Below are 14135 nucleotides of genomic sequence, written 5' to 3'. Positions count from 1 at the left end.
ACCTCGGGAGATTTTGTCAAGGCTGTAATGAAAACCAGAGGACATTTGACTGGCCTTTCCAAATGTATGGTGGGTGTTCAGACTTGAGCCAGTGAATTAAAGCAAGACATGGTTCTGTACAACAAACACTTTTTCTGTGCTTCACAATAAGTAATATTGCCTTTTTTAGTTTGAAGTGAGCCTGCTGAATCCAAAGTGATAGTTTGATCATGACCCAATCATTTCCATAAAGTGCTCACTTTAGTGCCAATTGCATGATGAATTGTATTAAAATGAATAGTTGAGGTCCAAGTCTAGCACTCTATGTTGTGCTTCTGGCTCGGCTCTACATTCTCTGGTTTTATCGTGGCTTCTCTGGAAAGAAATTATTTATCTCATAAACTACTCCCTCTGTAAAGGAAACCATGAACCCGGTGATGTCATAAAGTCAAACAATCTGGGCATGTGCGGCAAGCGCAACAGTGCAAAGTATTTCTCAGAGAGGAATGGTTTGCGCCGCGGGGGGGCAGTTCTGTTACTCCTAATAAGGAATGAGAGACAGAAATGAGACAAAGCACTGGTTTCAAGGTCAGCTGACACACTGACAGACACAAATACAATAAAACGGTTGATGGAAGCTGAATTTAGTGTTTGGTTTCTGTTTCCCCTTCATTTCTCCCTCCTCTTTGTGTGTGCAGGACTAACATGTAAAAAAAAAACGGGTTTGTGGTTAGTTGTCAGAAATAAGGTCTGTTGCTAACACAAGCTTAAGATATTTAAAAGTTTTTTTCTATGACATACAATACGTCAGTAAATACTCCACTCGTGAAATTTGAAGCACGTGTGTCTTGAATAAGGCAGTTGCTAACAAGTGGCTTAATGAGAATACTAAACGCCATCCCGTCGAACACTAGTCCACCTTGAGCTTAGTGGTGGTGAAGTGAAGTCATGCTAACGTGGTGTATTTCGCTCATAGGCTAATGTGAACTTTTTACTTTTGCCCATGGCATTCTCACTTCAAAATCAAAGAAATGGTGTTCGTTTGTAAAAGTTATCTTGCTGAACCAAACATGTAGGTATCATAAACATTTGTTTGCCACAGAGCTTATTTTCTGCAATAATCATAAATCCAATGGAAAAATCCCATTGGATTTTGGTGGAGGGAACCAGTGTGATGCTAACTTCAAAGTTGGCCTACAAACACCCCTTCATGTCACCCCTTCATCACAATAGACTAGAATTTAATTCTATTTTATTAATCTAGTTTATATTTCCCTTTGTAGAACTACTATTACGGTTATTAAAGCTTTTAAATGTACTTTATTACATTTTATAATTTTATCGGGCTGTGTGCATTGGTCTATCATTGTTGAATTGTTAACTTGCTGAATTGCTTTTGTCTTTTCTGTTGTTTTTAAAGACCACACTTGATCAGTTTAAAATCTATAGCTTGTCATTCATCTGTGAAGCACTTTGAACTGCACTTACCTGTATTTAGGACGCTAGAGAAATAATGTTTAATAGATAGAGTTTGACATACACAGTATGGCTACTTCTTATTATATATTGATTTTTTTTATATTTACTGAAAATAAGTATTCTTTCACTGTGGTATTTCTACTTCAACTGATGTAAAGGATCCACATAAGTCTTCCATTACTGCTATAAATGGTTAAGAAAGGAGATGCACTTATGACTTCTGGTGACTAGTAGTTCTCTTGAATACCTATGTTGAATACACTTCCTGTAAGTCGCTTTGGATAAAAGCGTCTGCTAAATGACTGTAATGTAATGTAATGTAATATAAATGTATATTATCCTAGAAAACCCAATATGTAAATCAAATATCAAAACATATATCGAATAATGCTTTATACGGTAGGTGGAATATCAGAGCATTATAAAATGTGAATTTGTAGTTTTATTTCATGGTTTGCACTAATCAGGCTGAATGAAAAAGTCTCTTGTGAGCATGAATGAGCATGGTGTAAAGGAAGTAGTGTTGCTCATACTGGGGCAGGGTGCCCAGGGGGAGTGGACCAGGGGAGGGGATAGGCTGTGTAACAGTTAAGGGGTGGGGGGGTTCAAATACAGCTGTGCTAAGTCACACTCTGGCGCAGGACGTCCCTGTGTTCAGGGCTGAACAGCGTTAACCTCCCTCTCTTCATGGGCTGCAACTTCACCGGGAACCCAAGTGGCCGCAGTCGCAATTAACAAAACCACGCCTGTTGCTCTCTAATTTCCCTGATTTGCAGTTACTTATACTACTCCCCTCCCCTGGAGCACGATCTGTCTCTCCAGAGCTGCTCGTACAGAAAAAGTTCATATCCACTGGAGGAATTCTTTTTTTCTTTTTCTGAATTCGGTTACATTAGGATCCTGACCCCCCTGCTAGGAGAGGGGGCTCATAGTCCGGTGGTCCCTTCTCGCTTTGTCCCGGGACACGCACAATAGCAGCAATGGAGTACCTCATGTTTTATTTTGTGTTTTCATGCTGGGTGAAGTTTGCAAACTGTGTCTTATCTACTGATGCACCTCAGGGTCCTGCACCTATTCCTAAAGGTAAGAAACTTTTGCGGCGTCCTCCTATTGTTTGCGGAGCGCCCCGAACTCCAAACAGCCTGATTTCTATCCATTGCCATGACGCATGAAGGCTGCTGCAGACTTTATCCAGCGCATCTTCTGCCTGCATGTCACATCTGTCATGCTAATTGTGAGAATATTTAATCATTTACTTTAGAAAATGTATTTTACCGGCTACATCAACGTGCTGTGGTTTCCCCTCCTGCAGCGTGGATCTGAATGTAAAGCCTAACATATGTTGGAGCGTAAAATGACGTGATAGTGCGTAATTTAAAAGAACCGTCTGCGGTTACTCACAATCCTGTTTTTTTGTTTGATGCTTTTTTGGCAGCGGCTTTTATATGCACAAGTCAGGCTGTAAAAAGTGCAAGAAATAACCAACCAATTGGAGGAAAGATTCATTTGTTGACACTTGCTTTTTGCTTTTTTTAAGCTTGAATGAAAACCAGAACAATCAAACAGTTATAAGACACATTTTTGCATAAATCTGAATGCATTAATATTTGATTTTAATAGCAAACAAGCAATGATGTGCTCGAGAAACAGAGAAGCGGTTGTAAAGGTGTTGTGACTGAAGGTTGATGGAGTAAGGCCAAGGAGAACCTGCTTGAGTGCTCAGCTGTTGAGACAACCATACAAAAGTCTAAACAAACCTGCTCAATTGCTCTAAATAACCCTAAAATAACTTCGGTTAAACACAGCTCCTTTCACTTTCTCATGCCCGGGGAATCTTGTAAAGACCTGTAAACAACAGCATACGTGGGTACATATGTTTTCTATTTATTCCACTGTTGGTGTCATAAGTTGGCTGGTTCTGGTACTTTTTTAATTATGCATTTTGTTTGGGGAGGCTATTAGTGAACAACAGATGCCTTCAGTCTCTACAGGCCTGTTCTGTCTTCTGGTCTGGACTCACTGGGTGTCTCCCACACTGTAGCCACATTAACTTTACCGGGGTTAAAATGTTTGCATATGAAAGTCTTGTTGGTACACCTGGAGGGGGGGGGATTATATCAAGAGTTTAACATGCTAAAACCTACAAAAACTTTAGATAAAACATTTTTAGATACATTTGCAGTAGGAAATAAAGGCCTCATACTTTATATGGCCATGCAAACTGAGTGCAATGGAGATTTCATTTAATAGCGTTAACATGGTATTTTAATTGGCTTGGGTTTCAATTTAATCAACCTACAGTTAGCTTTATTACCCAAGATTTAACCAGGTGCCATATTTACAGAGAAACTTTAAAAGTATATAACGAACTGCCCTTGCTACAATAGCTGATAAACAGGAACCATTTTATTTAAGGAACAATAGAGGCATTTCAGGTTTAGATAGATTTGATTTATGTGGGAAAAAGAGTGGGTCAAAAAATAAAGTCAAAATTTAGTTTAGCTATGTTTCATTGCCAAATAACGATCATCCACAGATGTTTCTGCAAATAAATCGTCCAGTGTGTAAAACAGCAAAATGTGATTTAAACTAGTTTTCTTTATATTAAATAATTCTTGAACTTCTAAATATGTAGTGAAGCACTAAACAAGGCACTGATTCACTTAGAAGTTAATGCAGAATAACTCCATGAATAATTTGCTGTGTTGCTGTTAAAATTTAATCACAAGACTATAAACACGTTGCACAAGGCATTGCATTATACATGCCTTATATTTCTCACTTTAGATGTTCTTTTGTTTTTTAAATTTTTCTAATCCAAATAGAAGCCATTAGTTCTCGACTCAGACAAAGTGATAAAACATTCTGGTCCTGCCTTCGGGCCTGTCTGGGTCGTAACGTCAGACTCATAACACTTTGTTACACCTATTGTGTGAGGTGATAACAGTGTGGATTATCAACTTGATGAGTTCTCAATCAAACTTTTTTTTCCCCCTCCTTCCTGAACAAAGAAGGATGCTGAGTATTGAGGGGAAAAGTAAATAACGTTGTTGACTTGCTAGGATCGTGTTGTATCTGAATATAAGGGAGAAAGTTGTACGGACTGTTTCAGAATGACCTACCTTTTTAGATGGGGCAAGATGCTGGTCGTCATAGTGACAGGGTATAAAAAAGCAGAAATAGTGGTCAGCAAGTGACCAATAAGAAAGCTACACAAAATATTGCATATACAGGCAAAATATACAGTTATTCATATTTCCTGATTTGTATTGAATGCAACCTGTGCAGATGTAGGGCGAGTGTTTCTCTGCTGGTTCAGACTTAATGCTGATTCTGACACATCTCCGCCAACTCCTCTCTAAGACCCCGATGACCCACCAACAGTTGTAGTACAAACGGAAATGGTGTCATTCAGTAACAAAAAGGGGACAGTGGAATAGTTAGGAATGCAGGGCTCTACCCATTTCTCAACTATGTGCACCTTGCCATTTACTGTGAACAGCTGACGTGGCTGTTGGATTGTCGGTTTTGGAAAGTTACAAAAATCTGGGCGGAGTAGACCCCCACTATCCAGCCACCTGAAAGGAGCCTTTCACTTATTTCTGACAGACTGTGTGAACAGCACTTATGAGTAACAGCAAGAGTATTTATTGGATTTTACTTTGAACTTTTTACATTGAAATATTCAACTTTTCATTTTTTTAACATGAATATGTCACTATTGGTAAGAGTTAAAGCTGAGATGAGATCTGTTTTACATCAACACTATCTTACAGAGAGATGTTGTTTACAAGGACACATTTCTGGGTGAGTGTGTGGGTGACTAGGATAAAGGCCATCACTCAGTATGATCTGGTCTGCTCCACTGTTCCATGGAATAGGCATCTTTAGACATTACATTACATTCATTTAGCAGACGCTTTTATCCAAAGCGACTTACAATCAGTAGCATATTACATATCATTCACCCACTGATGACAGGCTACCATGCAAGGTGCCACCATCAGGTTCTAACTAACATTCATATCCAGTCCACACCGATGGCAACTTGGGGTTAAGTGTCTTGCCCAAGGACACATCGACTGCCGAAGCCGGGTATCGAACCACCGACCCTCTGATTGGAGAACTACCTTGCTCTCCACTACGCCACAGCCGCCCCAGACAACAACACTGACGCGTCAGCAGGGAGCATTTTATAGAGAAGAAAAGGAAACTCCACCTAAAGTTGTCCATGCCTTAAATTCTGTATAATAGTGCTCTCTATTGCCTGTAATTCCAGTCTAACAAACTAACAAACCCTGCTGGCAGGCCAAACTGGCAATCATGCCTCAGAACATTGTCACTTCATCACCACAAGGTTGATTTCATGCCTCCTTTTCAGCCAAATATGCGTTGTGTTGTCAGTTTCTTTCTCTCTTTTTTTTCTTAGCTGAGGTATTCTGTCAACTTTCAAACAGATAAGAATAGCAGGATATCAAGCGGATAGTTCCCATGATGCAATGTCTTCCTCATATGCAGTACTGAAAACAAGTGACATTTCAGCAAGTGCAGGACATGGTCCTGTGCCAGGACTGGAACAAAAATCCCATTGTGCTACTTAACAAGCCATTTAAATGATGGACGTGTGAAAGTGTGTATCAGCAGCAGTTTGGCAAGACCTATGTTGAATGAATCTTGAATTGATACAGCTGGCAGGGTGCACTGTTGAAATTGTAACGTATTGTTTAATTTGTAAAACTTTAAGTTGGAGTCTTAAGTATAAAGGTACTAAGGCTGGAATATTTACTGTAACATACCAATGTGATATAGTTTTCAAAAGGAGAGAAATGGCTACATGAAAATGAGAAAAAAAAGAACAATTGTAAGAACTATGGAGGACCAACTAGCAGCTTTGTACTAGGAAGTTGGCCCTCAGTTGAATCACAACAGGTACTCCAATAATTTTGTATAATCTTTTTTTCTGAGCCCACGATTTCTGTTTGCACTTAGGATCCATTGAAGCCTGTTATAATAAATCAACTAGCTGAGGAGAACATGAAGATGATGCCAAACCATGGACTTCAGGGAGCAGATCCCTAGCTGCTCATCTTTAACGCATTTTCAATTCACTTTCCAGACAGAGAAACAGGAGCAGGTTCAAACCAGCAGCATGTGGTTGTAAATAAAAATGCTTGGCTCATACACCCTTTGCAGAAAATATTATCAAAATGTAATATGGTGCTTCCCAGTTACAGCAATTCCAGTACAAAAATTAAAGCAAATTGTTTAAACCTAAATTGTTAACCTCTAAATGCATCATGTTGAATTAAACTATGTGTGTGTTCCTGTGAACAAGGAAGGATTTAAAGCTCTACAGAAACACTGGACTGTGATCAACAGAGGAAATGATTGTCCTAACTGTCACAATTATCCCTGACAAGAGAACTGCATGTGACAAACCACGTTATATTAGCTGTTTTTCCTGTATTTTAGTCGTTTTTTGTAGGGTAAAATAAACAAGCTATTTTTGTATCAAAATGACGTGACGAGACTACAAAATTGTTTCCTGGCCCAGTGCTGGTGACATCATGCCACATCCTAAGGCTGTGGGGCCTGTGGTTAGAAAATACAGCAATTTTCTGCCTATGCGCTACACGGCATGTGTGTTATGGAAATGGTGTGTTTTATCAATTATGGTGACTTTAAAACGCTGCTGGAAAATAAGCTCTATTTTAGTTGTGGGCAACTAAAATAATGTCCGACTAACCAACCGGTGGGCATCAGGTTTTCTAGTCCCTTGTGTATCCATTCCTCAAATGAGAATTAAATGGAGTTTCTTAAGAGAAAACTAAGCAGTTAAAGAAAGGTATTCTATGTATTGTACATAGTTTAATGTATATCTAAAGTAACAAGATGAATTTTTATTTATTTATATATATATACATTCAGTCCCATAGACAGTCTACAGATGTGTTCAAGAGGTCGGATGGTCTGATCTAGAACCCCCCATCCCTGCACACCTTTCCGTCACTAATTTGAGAGGGATGTGTCCGACCAATTCTGTAACTTTCCACCGAAATCGACACTACAACATTTGTACCCAGTTCACGCCAGCTGTGCGAAGGTGACAAAGTAGGCAGGGTTTGAACTTTTCCTCTGGCTGTCTTTGTTCTTTCTTTACACAACTATCTTTTTTTTAATGTGTACAACCAATTACACCATGAATGCCTTCCAGGAGAGCCTGAAGCTGATAATAGTGATGAATATACAGAGAATTATCATTTGAATCAGCAGCTCCCCTGGATTTATGCAGATGTATAGCGAGTTTCAGGTCATTGTCTAGCTGTACCCAACAACTTTACTGCTTTGGTTCACTCTCTCAGTTTTCAGCTGAAGCAGGCAGCTGTTTTCAGTGATTCACTGTTCACAACCTGCTCAGCACCAAATGGCAGTTAAAGAGCCAGGTATTTCCCCCAGGAGCTGATAGAGAACAAGAAAAGGCCAAAAGAGAATATTGGACTTACATTCGCCAGGTGGCCAGAAACAGGACTCCAAATGAATGATAATGTTGTTCTATAACTGCTGGATATGTAAATAAGCAGCTGTTTGCTAAGAAAATACCCATATGAACTTAAAAAGGTGCTCAGAATCTGTTTCCGTTATCCCAAAGTGGACAAAAAAAACACATTGATTCAAGGTTTCATTATAGCATAATGCGTTTATGAACTACTCCTCAAACATTTGATGAAGTCCTGAGCGGTAGTTGTGTTATTTTACAGTTGGATTAATAACACATTTGCATTCTTGTTTGGATTAACATTTTCCTGGTTCCAGCTGTGACCCAATTTTCCAATCCCAGCACCATTTGAATGTGATTATGTTTTTTGAGTTGAACAACAAATCCAAGTAAACATACTTTTTTTTTTTTTTTTTTAGTTTTAAGCAGTGCCAGAGTTACAATAACCTTTGTAGTAGACAAGAACATGATACTTGCCCTTTTATCTTTTGCAAGATGGATGGGAATGACTCTGAGGAATGTTATGCACGTCTCTGTGGAGAGAGATAAGCCCTGTTTCTCCTCTGATTAAGCATGTTCAGTGTCCAAAATATGGATTGTGACTTCTTCAAAATGCTTGTCTGACCTTTACTGTTTGGAAAATTAGGCCACTAACTTAATTGCCTTTTCATTTCTCTTTGCTAAGGTATTACCTTATACTTACTATGTACATGTGTGGCAGGTCTGTTTTCATTTGTATACTTGCTTAGGTGGCAAAGCCATACATTACATACCAACAGAATGTGTTTTTTTCTTATAAATGTTTTGTAATGCAAGCTGGCTTGAAATAAGTAATGCAATGAGGGGTTTTAGCTTTACAATGTAGCAGTGCCAGCTCAAAGGTCCAACTTTATTACTCCTTTCAACCCTGAGTGAGGCAGCACACACAATATCCAGTCCTGTTCATACCTTTCACAATAAAAGCCCTGGACATTTAAACTACATAACTGTTTACCAGAGTGAAATTAATTTATTTCACTGAAAGGAATCTCAATGGATAGCTTACAGTAGCTTAGGCTATATGTCAGTATACTTTAGACAGACTTTCGGACGCAGCTCTGGGTCAATAGGATCCCAGTAGCTGGTCCTCTTCCTGCCCTAATGTATTGAAAAATGTTATTGAAAAAAGTGTTGCCACAGTAGAAAATTTGCTTTGCTGTCAGCATTAATTGTTTTAATGCAAAATATTCAGAGGTGAGTATTTCGCAGTTTTCTGTCATTTATTAATCATACCCCTTGTGTGTTAAGGCCCTCAACTGAACTACTTGCACTTTCCGTTGCTTGAAAATTTGTGAACACTGTTTACTTAAAAGACTAAAATAGAAAGAACAGTGGTTTGTGTTCACTGTCCAGGACTGTCTCCTTAAAGAGGGACGATCTTGTTATACTTATGCTCAAGGCCAGTAAACTTTCCCATGATAGGGCTTTCTGTTCTGCAGGAAATGCTGACGTAAGCTGTGCCCCCGCCAGTGAGTCAGACCTTTTGCACATGGAAGTGTGAAAGTTTACCTAGACGGCTAGGCCCTTGTGGTACAGTAAAAGAGCGAGTGAGAAAGACCATTTGGCGTCCATGCAAAGTTACAGCAGCTCCGTATGAGCCACATTCCTTTCCTCCAGTGGGCTGTTCATACAGTACTGACAGCTTGCTGTGTTTACTCTGACTAGCCACTCATCCTCCAAAATCACGGCTGTCTAAGAACCGCTCATTTGTTGCCACTTGCCTCTCAGTTATGCTTCGTTATCAATGTGATTTATATTAAAACACATCAAAGAACTGAACAAAAAGGCATATGATTTAATTTTGTAGTTAGATTGGAAGGTAGGTTTGTTGTTTTCTCTCCTTGGAGATTATTTTGAACAATGAAGCAGTTCGAGCCAACAATCCTTACGAAAATAAATCAATATACATGTTGAATGAAAAGGGGCAAATATCCAGACAAGTAGGCAAAGAGAAATCAAGTGAGACCTTTTTACTTTCAATCATGTGAATGTATTTCACTTTATTTGATGTTTGTGGTTAAAGGCTAAAAGTAAAGCACTAAACAGTAGTTGTAGGATCCTGAGCTAACTGAATCTGACAATGGGTCAAAAAAATCTGAGTTTGAGTAGAGCAACTCCCAGGTTGTTAAAATAAGTATTAACTAAGTAAATGTGCATTTGAAAATCAATAAGTGGGTGAAGATCATCCTGTGTAACATAGAAATGGATGTCATCTGCGTACACATAGAAATTTACAGGATGCTTAAGAACGATGGACCCCAGTGGAAGCGAACATTTACAAACTGAACAGTGTGAGATCAAGGATTGACCTGACAGGCACACCTCATGAAATGTTCAGAACAAAAGGAAAAAGGTTACCACGTGACTTATTTGTTGAGGAAGCCAAAAACACCCCGAAACCCTTTTCAATATTTTAGATCTGCAATAACATGTACGTGTTATAAAGATGTGATGGTATATTTTAAATCAAAGGTGGTTTGCATACCAAGACTGTATTTAACTGGGAGCTTGCTTGTTGAGGTGCACCCATGTGACCCGCATGTTTACGAAGGGGGAGGGGGAGGGGGAAACGGGTGGTTCCGTAAGGTCAGGGCGAAGTCACCAAGGGGTAATTGGTGTGAGCTGTCAGCCTATTTCTTCCTGGCAGGAAATCTCTCCCTGACATCACCAGCAAGACAGTGTTTTTCTTTTCAATGCGCATGCAAAAGCACAGTTCTTTATACAGCAGTTTAGTGTTGTTAGGGGATTAGAATCACACTACTGTAAGTGAATAGAGCATGGATCACATGCAGCCCACCAAGGACTTGTATTGCACAAATACAGACAAAGCTACTGCATATTGAGTTTATTGCAAAGAGAAATCCAAAACACATGTTATCAATAGAAGGAAGAATGAGATAGAGAATGTTCCACAGGGTTTCAAAATATTGTCAAGAATTTCCAGCAAAAAATTCTAAGGCTTAAAGTTCACTCATACTCAGTCAGAACTGCTTGCCGGACGGTCGAATTGTTCTGGAGACCCCCTTTGCCCCCCACAAAACCTTCCCTATGTTGGATTGAGTGAGCCGTGTCTAACTACTTTTTTAACTTTACAAAACAGACAATGAAAAGTTCACACTTAAACTTAATGCTTCGACTGGCCAGCTCGACATAGTTGATAAAGTAAGCTGTGTTTGAATGTTTCTCTATTATATTTATTCATTTGTTTTAAGTTTAGTTTTGTAAGGTTTTTTGTGGCACGTTTTGTGTGTAACATAAAAAATGGCTTCTAGGAGAGATGGTCTTAAAGTGTGTGCCGCTTACTAAATATTCAAACGATATTCCAGATGAATTGTTATTCATACAACCACATATTACATCTAGCATACCTAATTGCCTGAAATGTATTTCCCAGATGTGGGACATACTAAACCCCACGCTATGCACCATTATCCATAGACAAGAACATTAACACGGACACACCTTTATGGCTCAGAATAGGCATCACTTCCTTCGGTGTGATGCTCAATTAGAAACTCACTATGTTCTGAATCTCCCCATTCTTTGCTATCCGTCACCTGATGCTGTTAGGTTCGAGGCAGACAGGAAACTATTTCCAACCTGTTACAGAACTTCTGTGTCAGGAGGACTGGAATGACTATTACAGGCGTGACAGGGCCACAGCCTAGACTGGGATGAGCGAATGGCTGAGTCACTTTGACGGATGGAAAAGAGCAGCAAGGAGGCTGCTTGTAATGTACAAGTGTGGATGAGTGGGTGGGAAGAGGGGGGTTTTGATTGCACGCACAGCTAGGGATTTAGAATAGGACCTAGGCTCTTGTATGCCCTGAGGATGTGATTAGTTTAAACTTAAAGTGTTCCCCAAAATTAAACAATGAAGGCATGTCAATCTTTGTATTCCAGCTCTTAAACAGTTTTTGGGCTGAAGAGTGCACTATTGGGACTTTTATATGGCCCTGCTATGTTCTCTTTCATAGTTCCAATACTACTTTCCAATGTCAAATAAATACTTTACTAGGGTTAAGTGGAACGCAGTGCTGTATATTAAATAGAAGGCAGATTGGCTCTTAAAACATGAAAGCAGGATTAGCATTCAACTGGTCCCATGAAACCATATTAAAACGTCATTAACATTTTGTTGGCCTGCTTACTCTTGCAGAACAACATTTTGCACTTTTTGAAATGATCTTGTGGAAGCTGGAAAGGAATGAGTACTCCCGCTTAATGCAGTAATAGAGTTTGATGAACCGGATCCAGTAATCAGGTGGACCCCCAGTTGCTTTTACAAATCATATGGAAAATTAGCTTAGTGGGTGTAGTCTGCCCATCTCTAGCTTCACGTGAGGCTACAATGCTAATTTGGATTTGGTCTAAGCCTTCTTTAAACCTCAGACGTCAGCACTCATGGCCACTGGAAATGTCCTGGAGGTTTGTGGGAGGCCGTTTAACCCAAGACGAAAGAAATGTTGACGAAAGATGAGAGAATCAAAGTTTAAGAATATGGTTCTGTTTTTGTATCAAATTAAACCTATAGTAGATGTTCCTAATTTGAGATGTAGGTTTAGACTGCTAAACCAAATAGGAACCAGTTTGTTGACATAGGTCTGAGGTTTACAAGGAACTTGGTTCACAGAATTGGGAATCAAAATACTTACTGTGTACATTGGCATTAAACACTAGTCATACTTTTGTGGATACTCTTCAGTGGAAACCAAGAATTTGCTCTGAATTCACAAGTTTTAGCTGCAAGAGTATGTCCGCATATCATTATAATAAGGTAGACAACAAACAGGTGATGACTTAAAAGTCACAGCTTGTGGTCTGAAAGTAAGCTTGTGGAAATGACTTTATTTTGCAGAGAAATTGCTCGTCCTGACTGTTGCAACAGAGGAAACGGATGGCTTCCATCGCTTTATGCAGTCAGCAAACTATTTCAACTACACTGTGAAGGTAAGATTTTTTTTTTCTTTCTTTAAAATGTTGCAAACTAATGTGCAGTTTGTTCCAGCTAAGTATGCCCCCCACACACACACGCAGCAGCCAAATGTTTTCAACACACAATTCCCAAGATTGATTAGGCCTGTTAAAGGAAACAATGAAGTGCAGCAGGCTGCGAAAACATCCATCTTAAAGGGACACTCCTTAAAGTGGGTATAGAATTCCCCGCAGAGGTGGAAATCAGCTGTAATAAAATCACTGTTTTTTTTCAAAAGCTTAAAAAATGTATTTTCAAAATTGTAAATCTTGTCTCTGTGTGACCCTGCTGTACTTGTTGGTATTCAATCTCCTGCAGACACATAATTGCAAGCTACTTTTCTATCATTTTTTTACCCTAACTGAGACCTTTCTTAATAAGACTTAACGTTAAGGCAATTCCCTGTTATTCTGTGTTGGTTATATCGTTGCTTGGCGTGTTCTTATCTTTGTACAGCGAACCCATTGACACTACATAAGCAAACAAAGAATAACAGGGAACTGATCATTTGACCGAAACTAAGGTGTTACTTCAGTTCTGCAGGAAACTCAGCCCATGTGGATCATCAGTATGAAGCTGCCTTAAACTCCAAAGCCAGCACTCTTATCTCCCCAAACAGCTGTGTGCTGTGTTTTATCATTCACAGTGAGATTATCTGGAAGTCTATTTTGGCAGCACTTACCCACATGAGCTTTTAAAATGTGCGATTTTAGCAACCACTGGGTGAAAATGGCAACAAAATTATACTGTTTTCTTTACACTCTATTTCTTTTCATAGATATTAGTGGACACATCTTACTCCGCCCTATTCTAAGACAGTTCTTGGAAATGTCTTACATATTCAAAGAAAAGTGAATTTCTTTTCTCCCATTGTCAGAATTGTTAACTGGTTTTGAAGGATAAAAAAAAAAAGAAGCTGAGTGAAGAATTTTATAGGATGGGTATTATTACAATGCTGCTTCTGGTGACGTTTGATATCAACCAGCTCATGGTGGTCTCTGCAACTTCATGTGTTTTGTCTCAGGTGTTGGGAATGGGAGAAACATGGAAAGGTGGTGACGTGGGTCGCTCAATCGGTGGAGGGCAAAAAGTTAGACTCCTGAAGGAGGCCATGGAGGCTCTGGCTGACCAGGAGGATCTTGTTGTCCTTACCGTGGACAGGTATGT

General features: G+C 39.3%; 1 protein-coding gene across 2 annotated transcripts in view; it reads left to right on the top strand.

Moving 5' to 3' along the window:
* The first annotated feature begins 2107 nt into the window (after positions 1–2107).
* plod2 (procollagen-lysine, 2-oxoglutarate 5-dioxygenase 2) overlaps positions 2108–14135 on the top strand; it is a 29975-nt gene continuing 17947 nt past the window's right edge. For both annotated transcript variants that reach the window (XM_054622576.1, XM_054622575.1), the window contains exons 1-3: positions 2108–2541; positions 12852–12943; positions 13993–14129. In XM_054622576.1, the coding sequence (XP_054478551.1) occupies positions 2439–2541; positions 12852–12943; positions 13993–14129 (332 nt within the window). In that variant the 5' untranslated portion in view covers positions 2108–2438. The remainder of the gene's footprint in view (positions 2542–12851; positions 12944–13992; positions 14130–14135) is intronic.

The sequence above is a fragment of the Anoplopoma fimbria genome, chromosome 21, assembly GCF_027596085.1.
Source record: "Anoplopoma fimbria isolate UVic2021 breed Golden Eagle Sablefish chromosome 21, Afim_UVic_2022, whole genome shotgun sequence".
Classification (NCBI taxonomy): domain Eukaryota; kingdom Metazoa; phylum Chordata; class Actinopteri; order Perciformes; family Anoplopomatidae; genus Anoplopoma; species Anoplopoma fimbria.
This window is presented reverse-complemented; position numbering and strand designations above follow the sequence as displayed.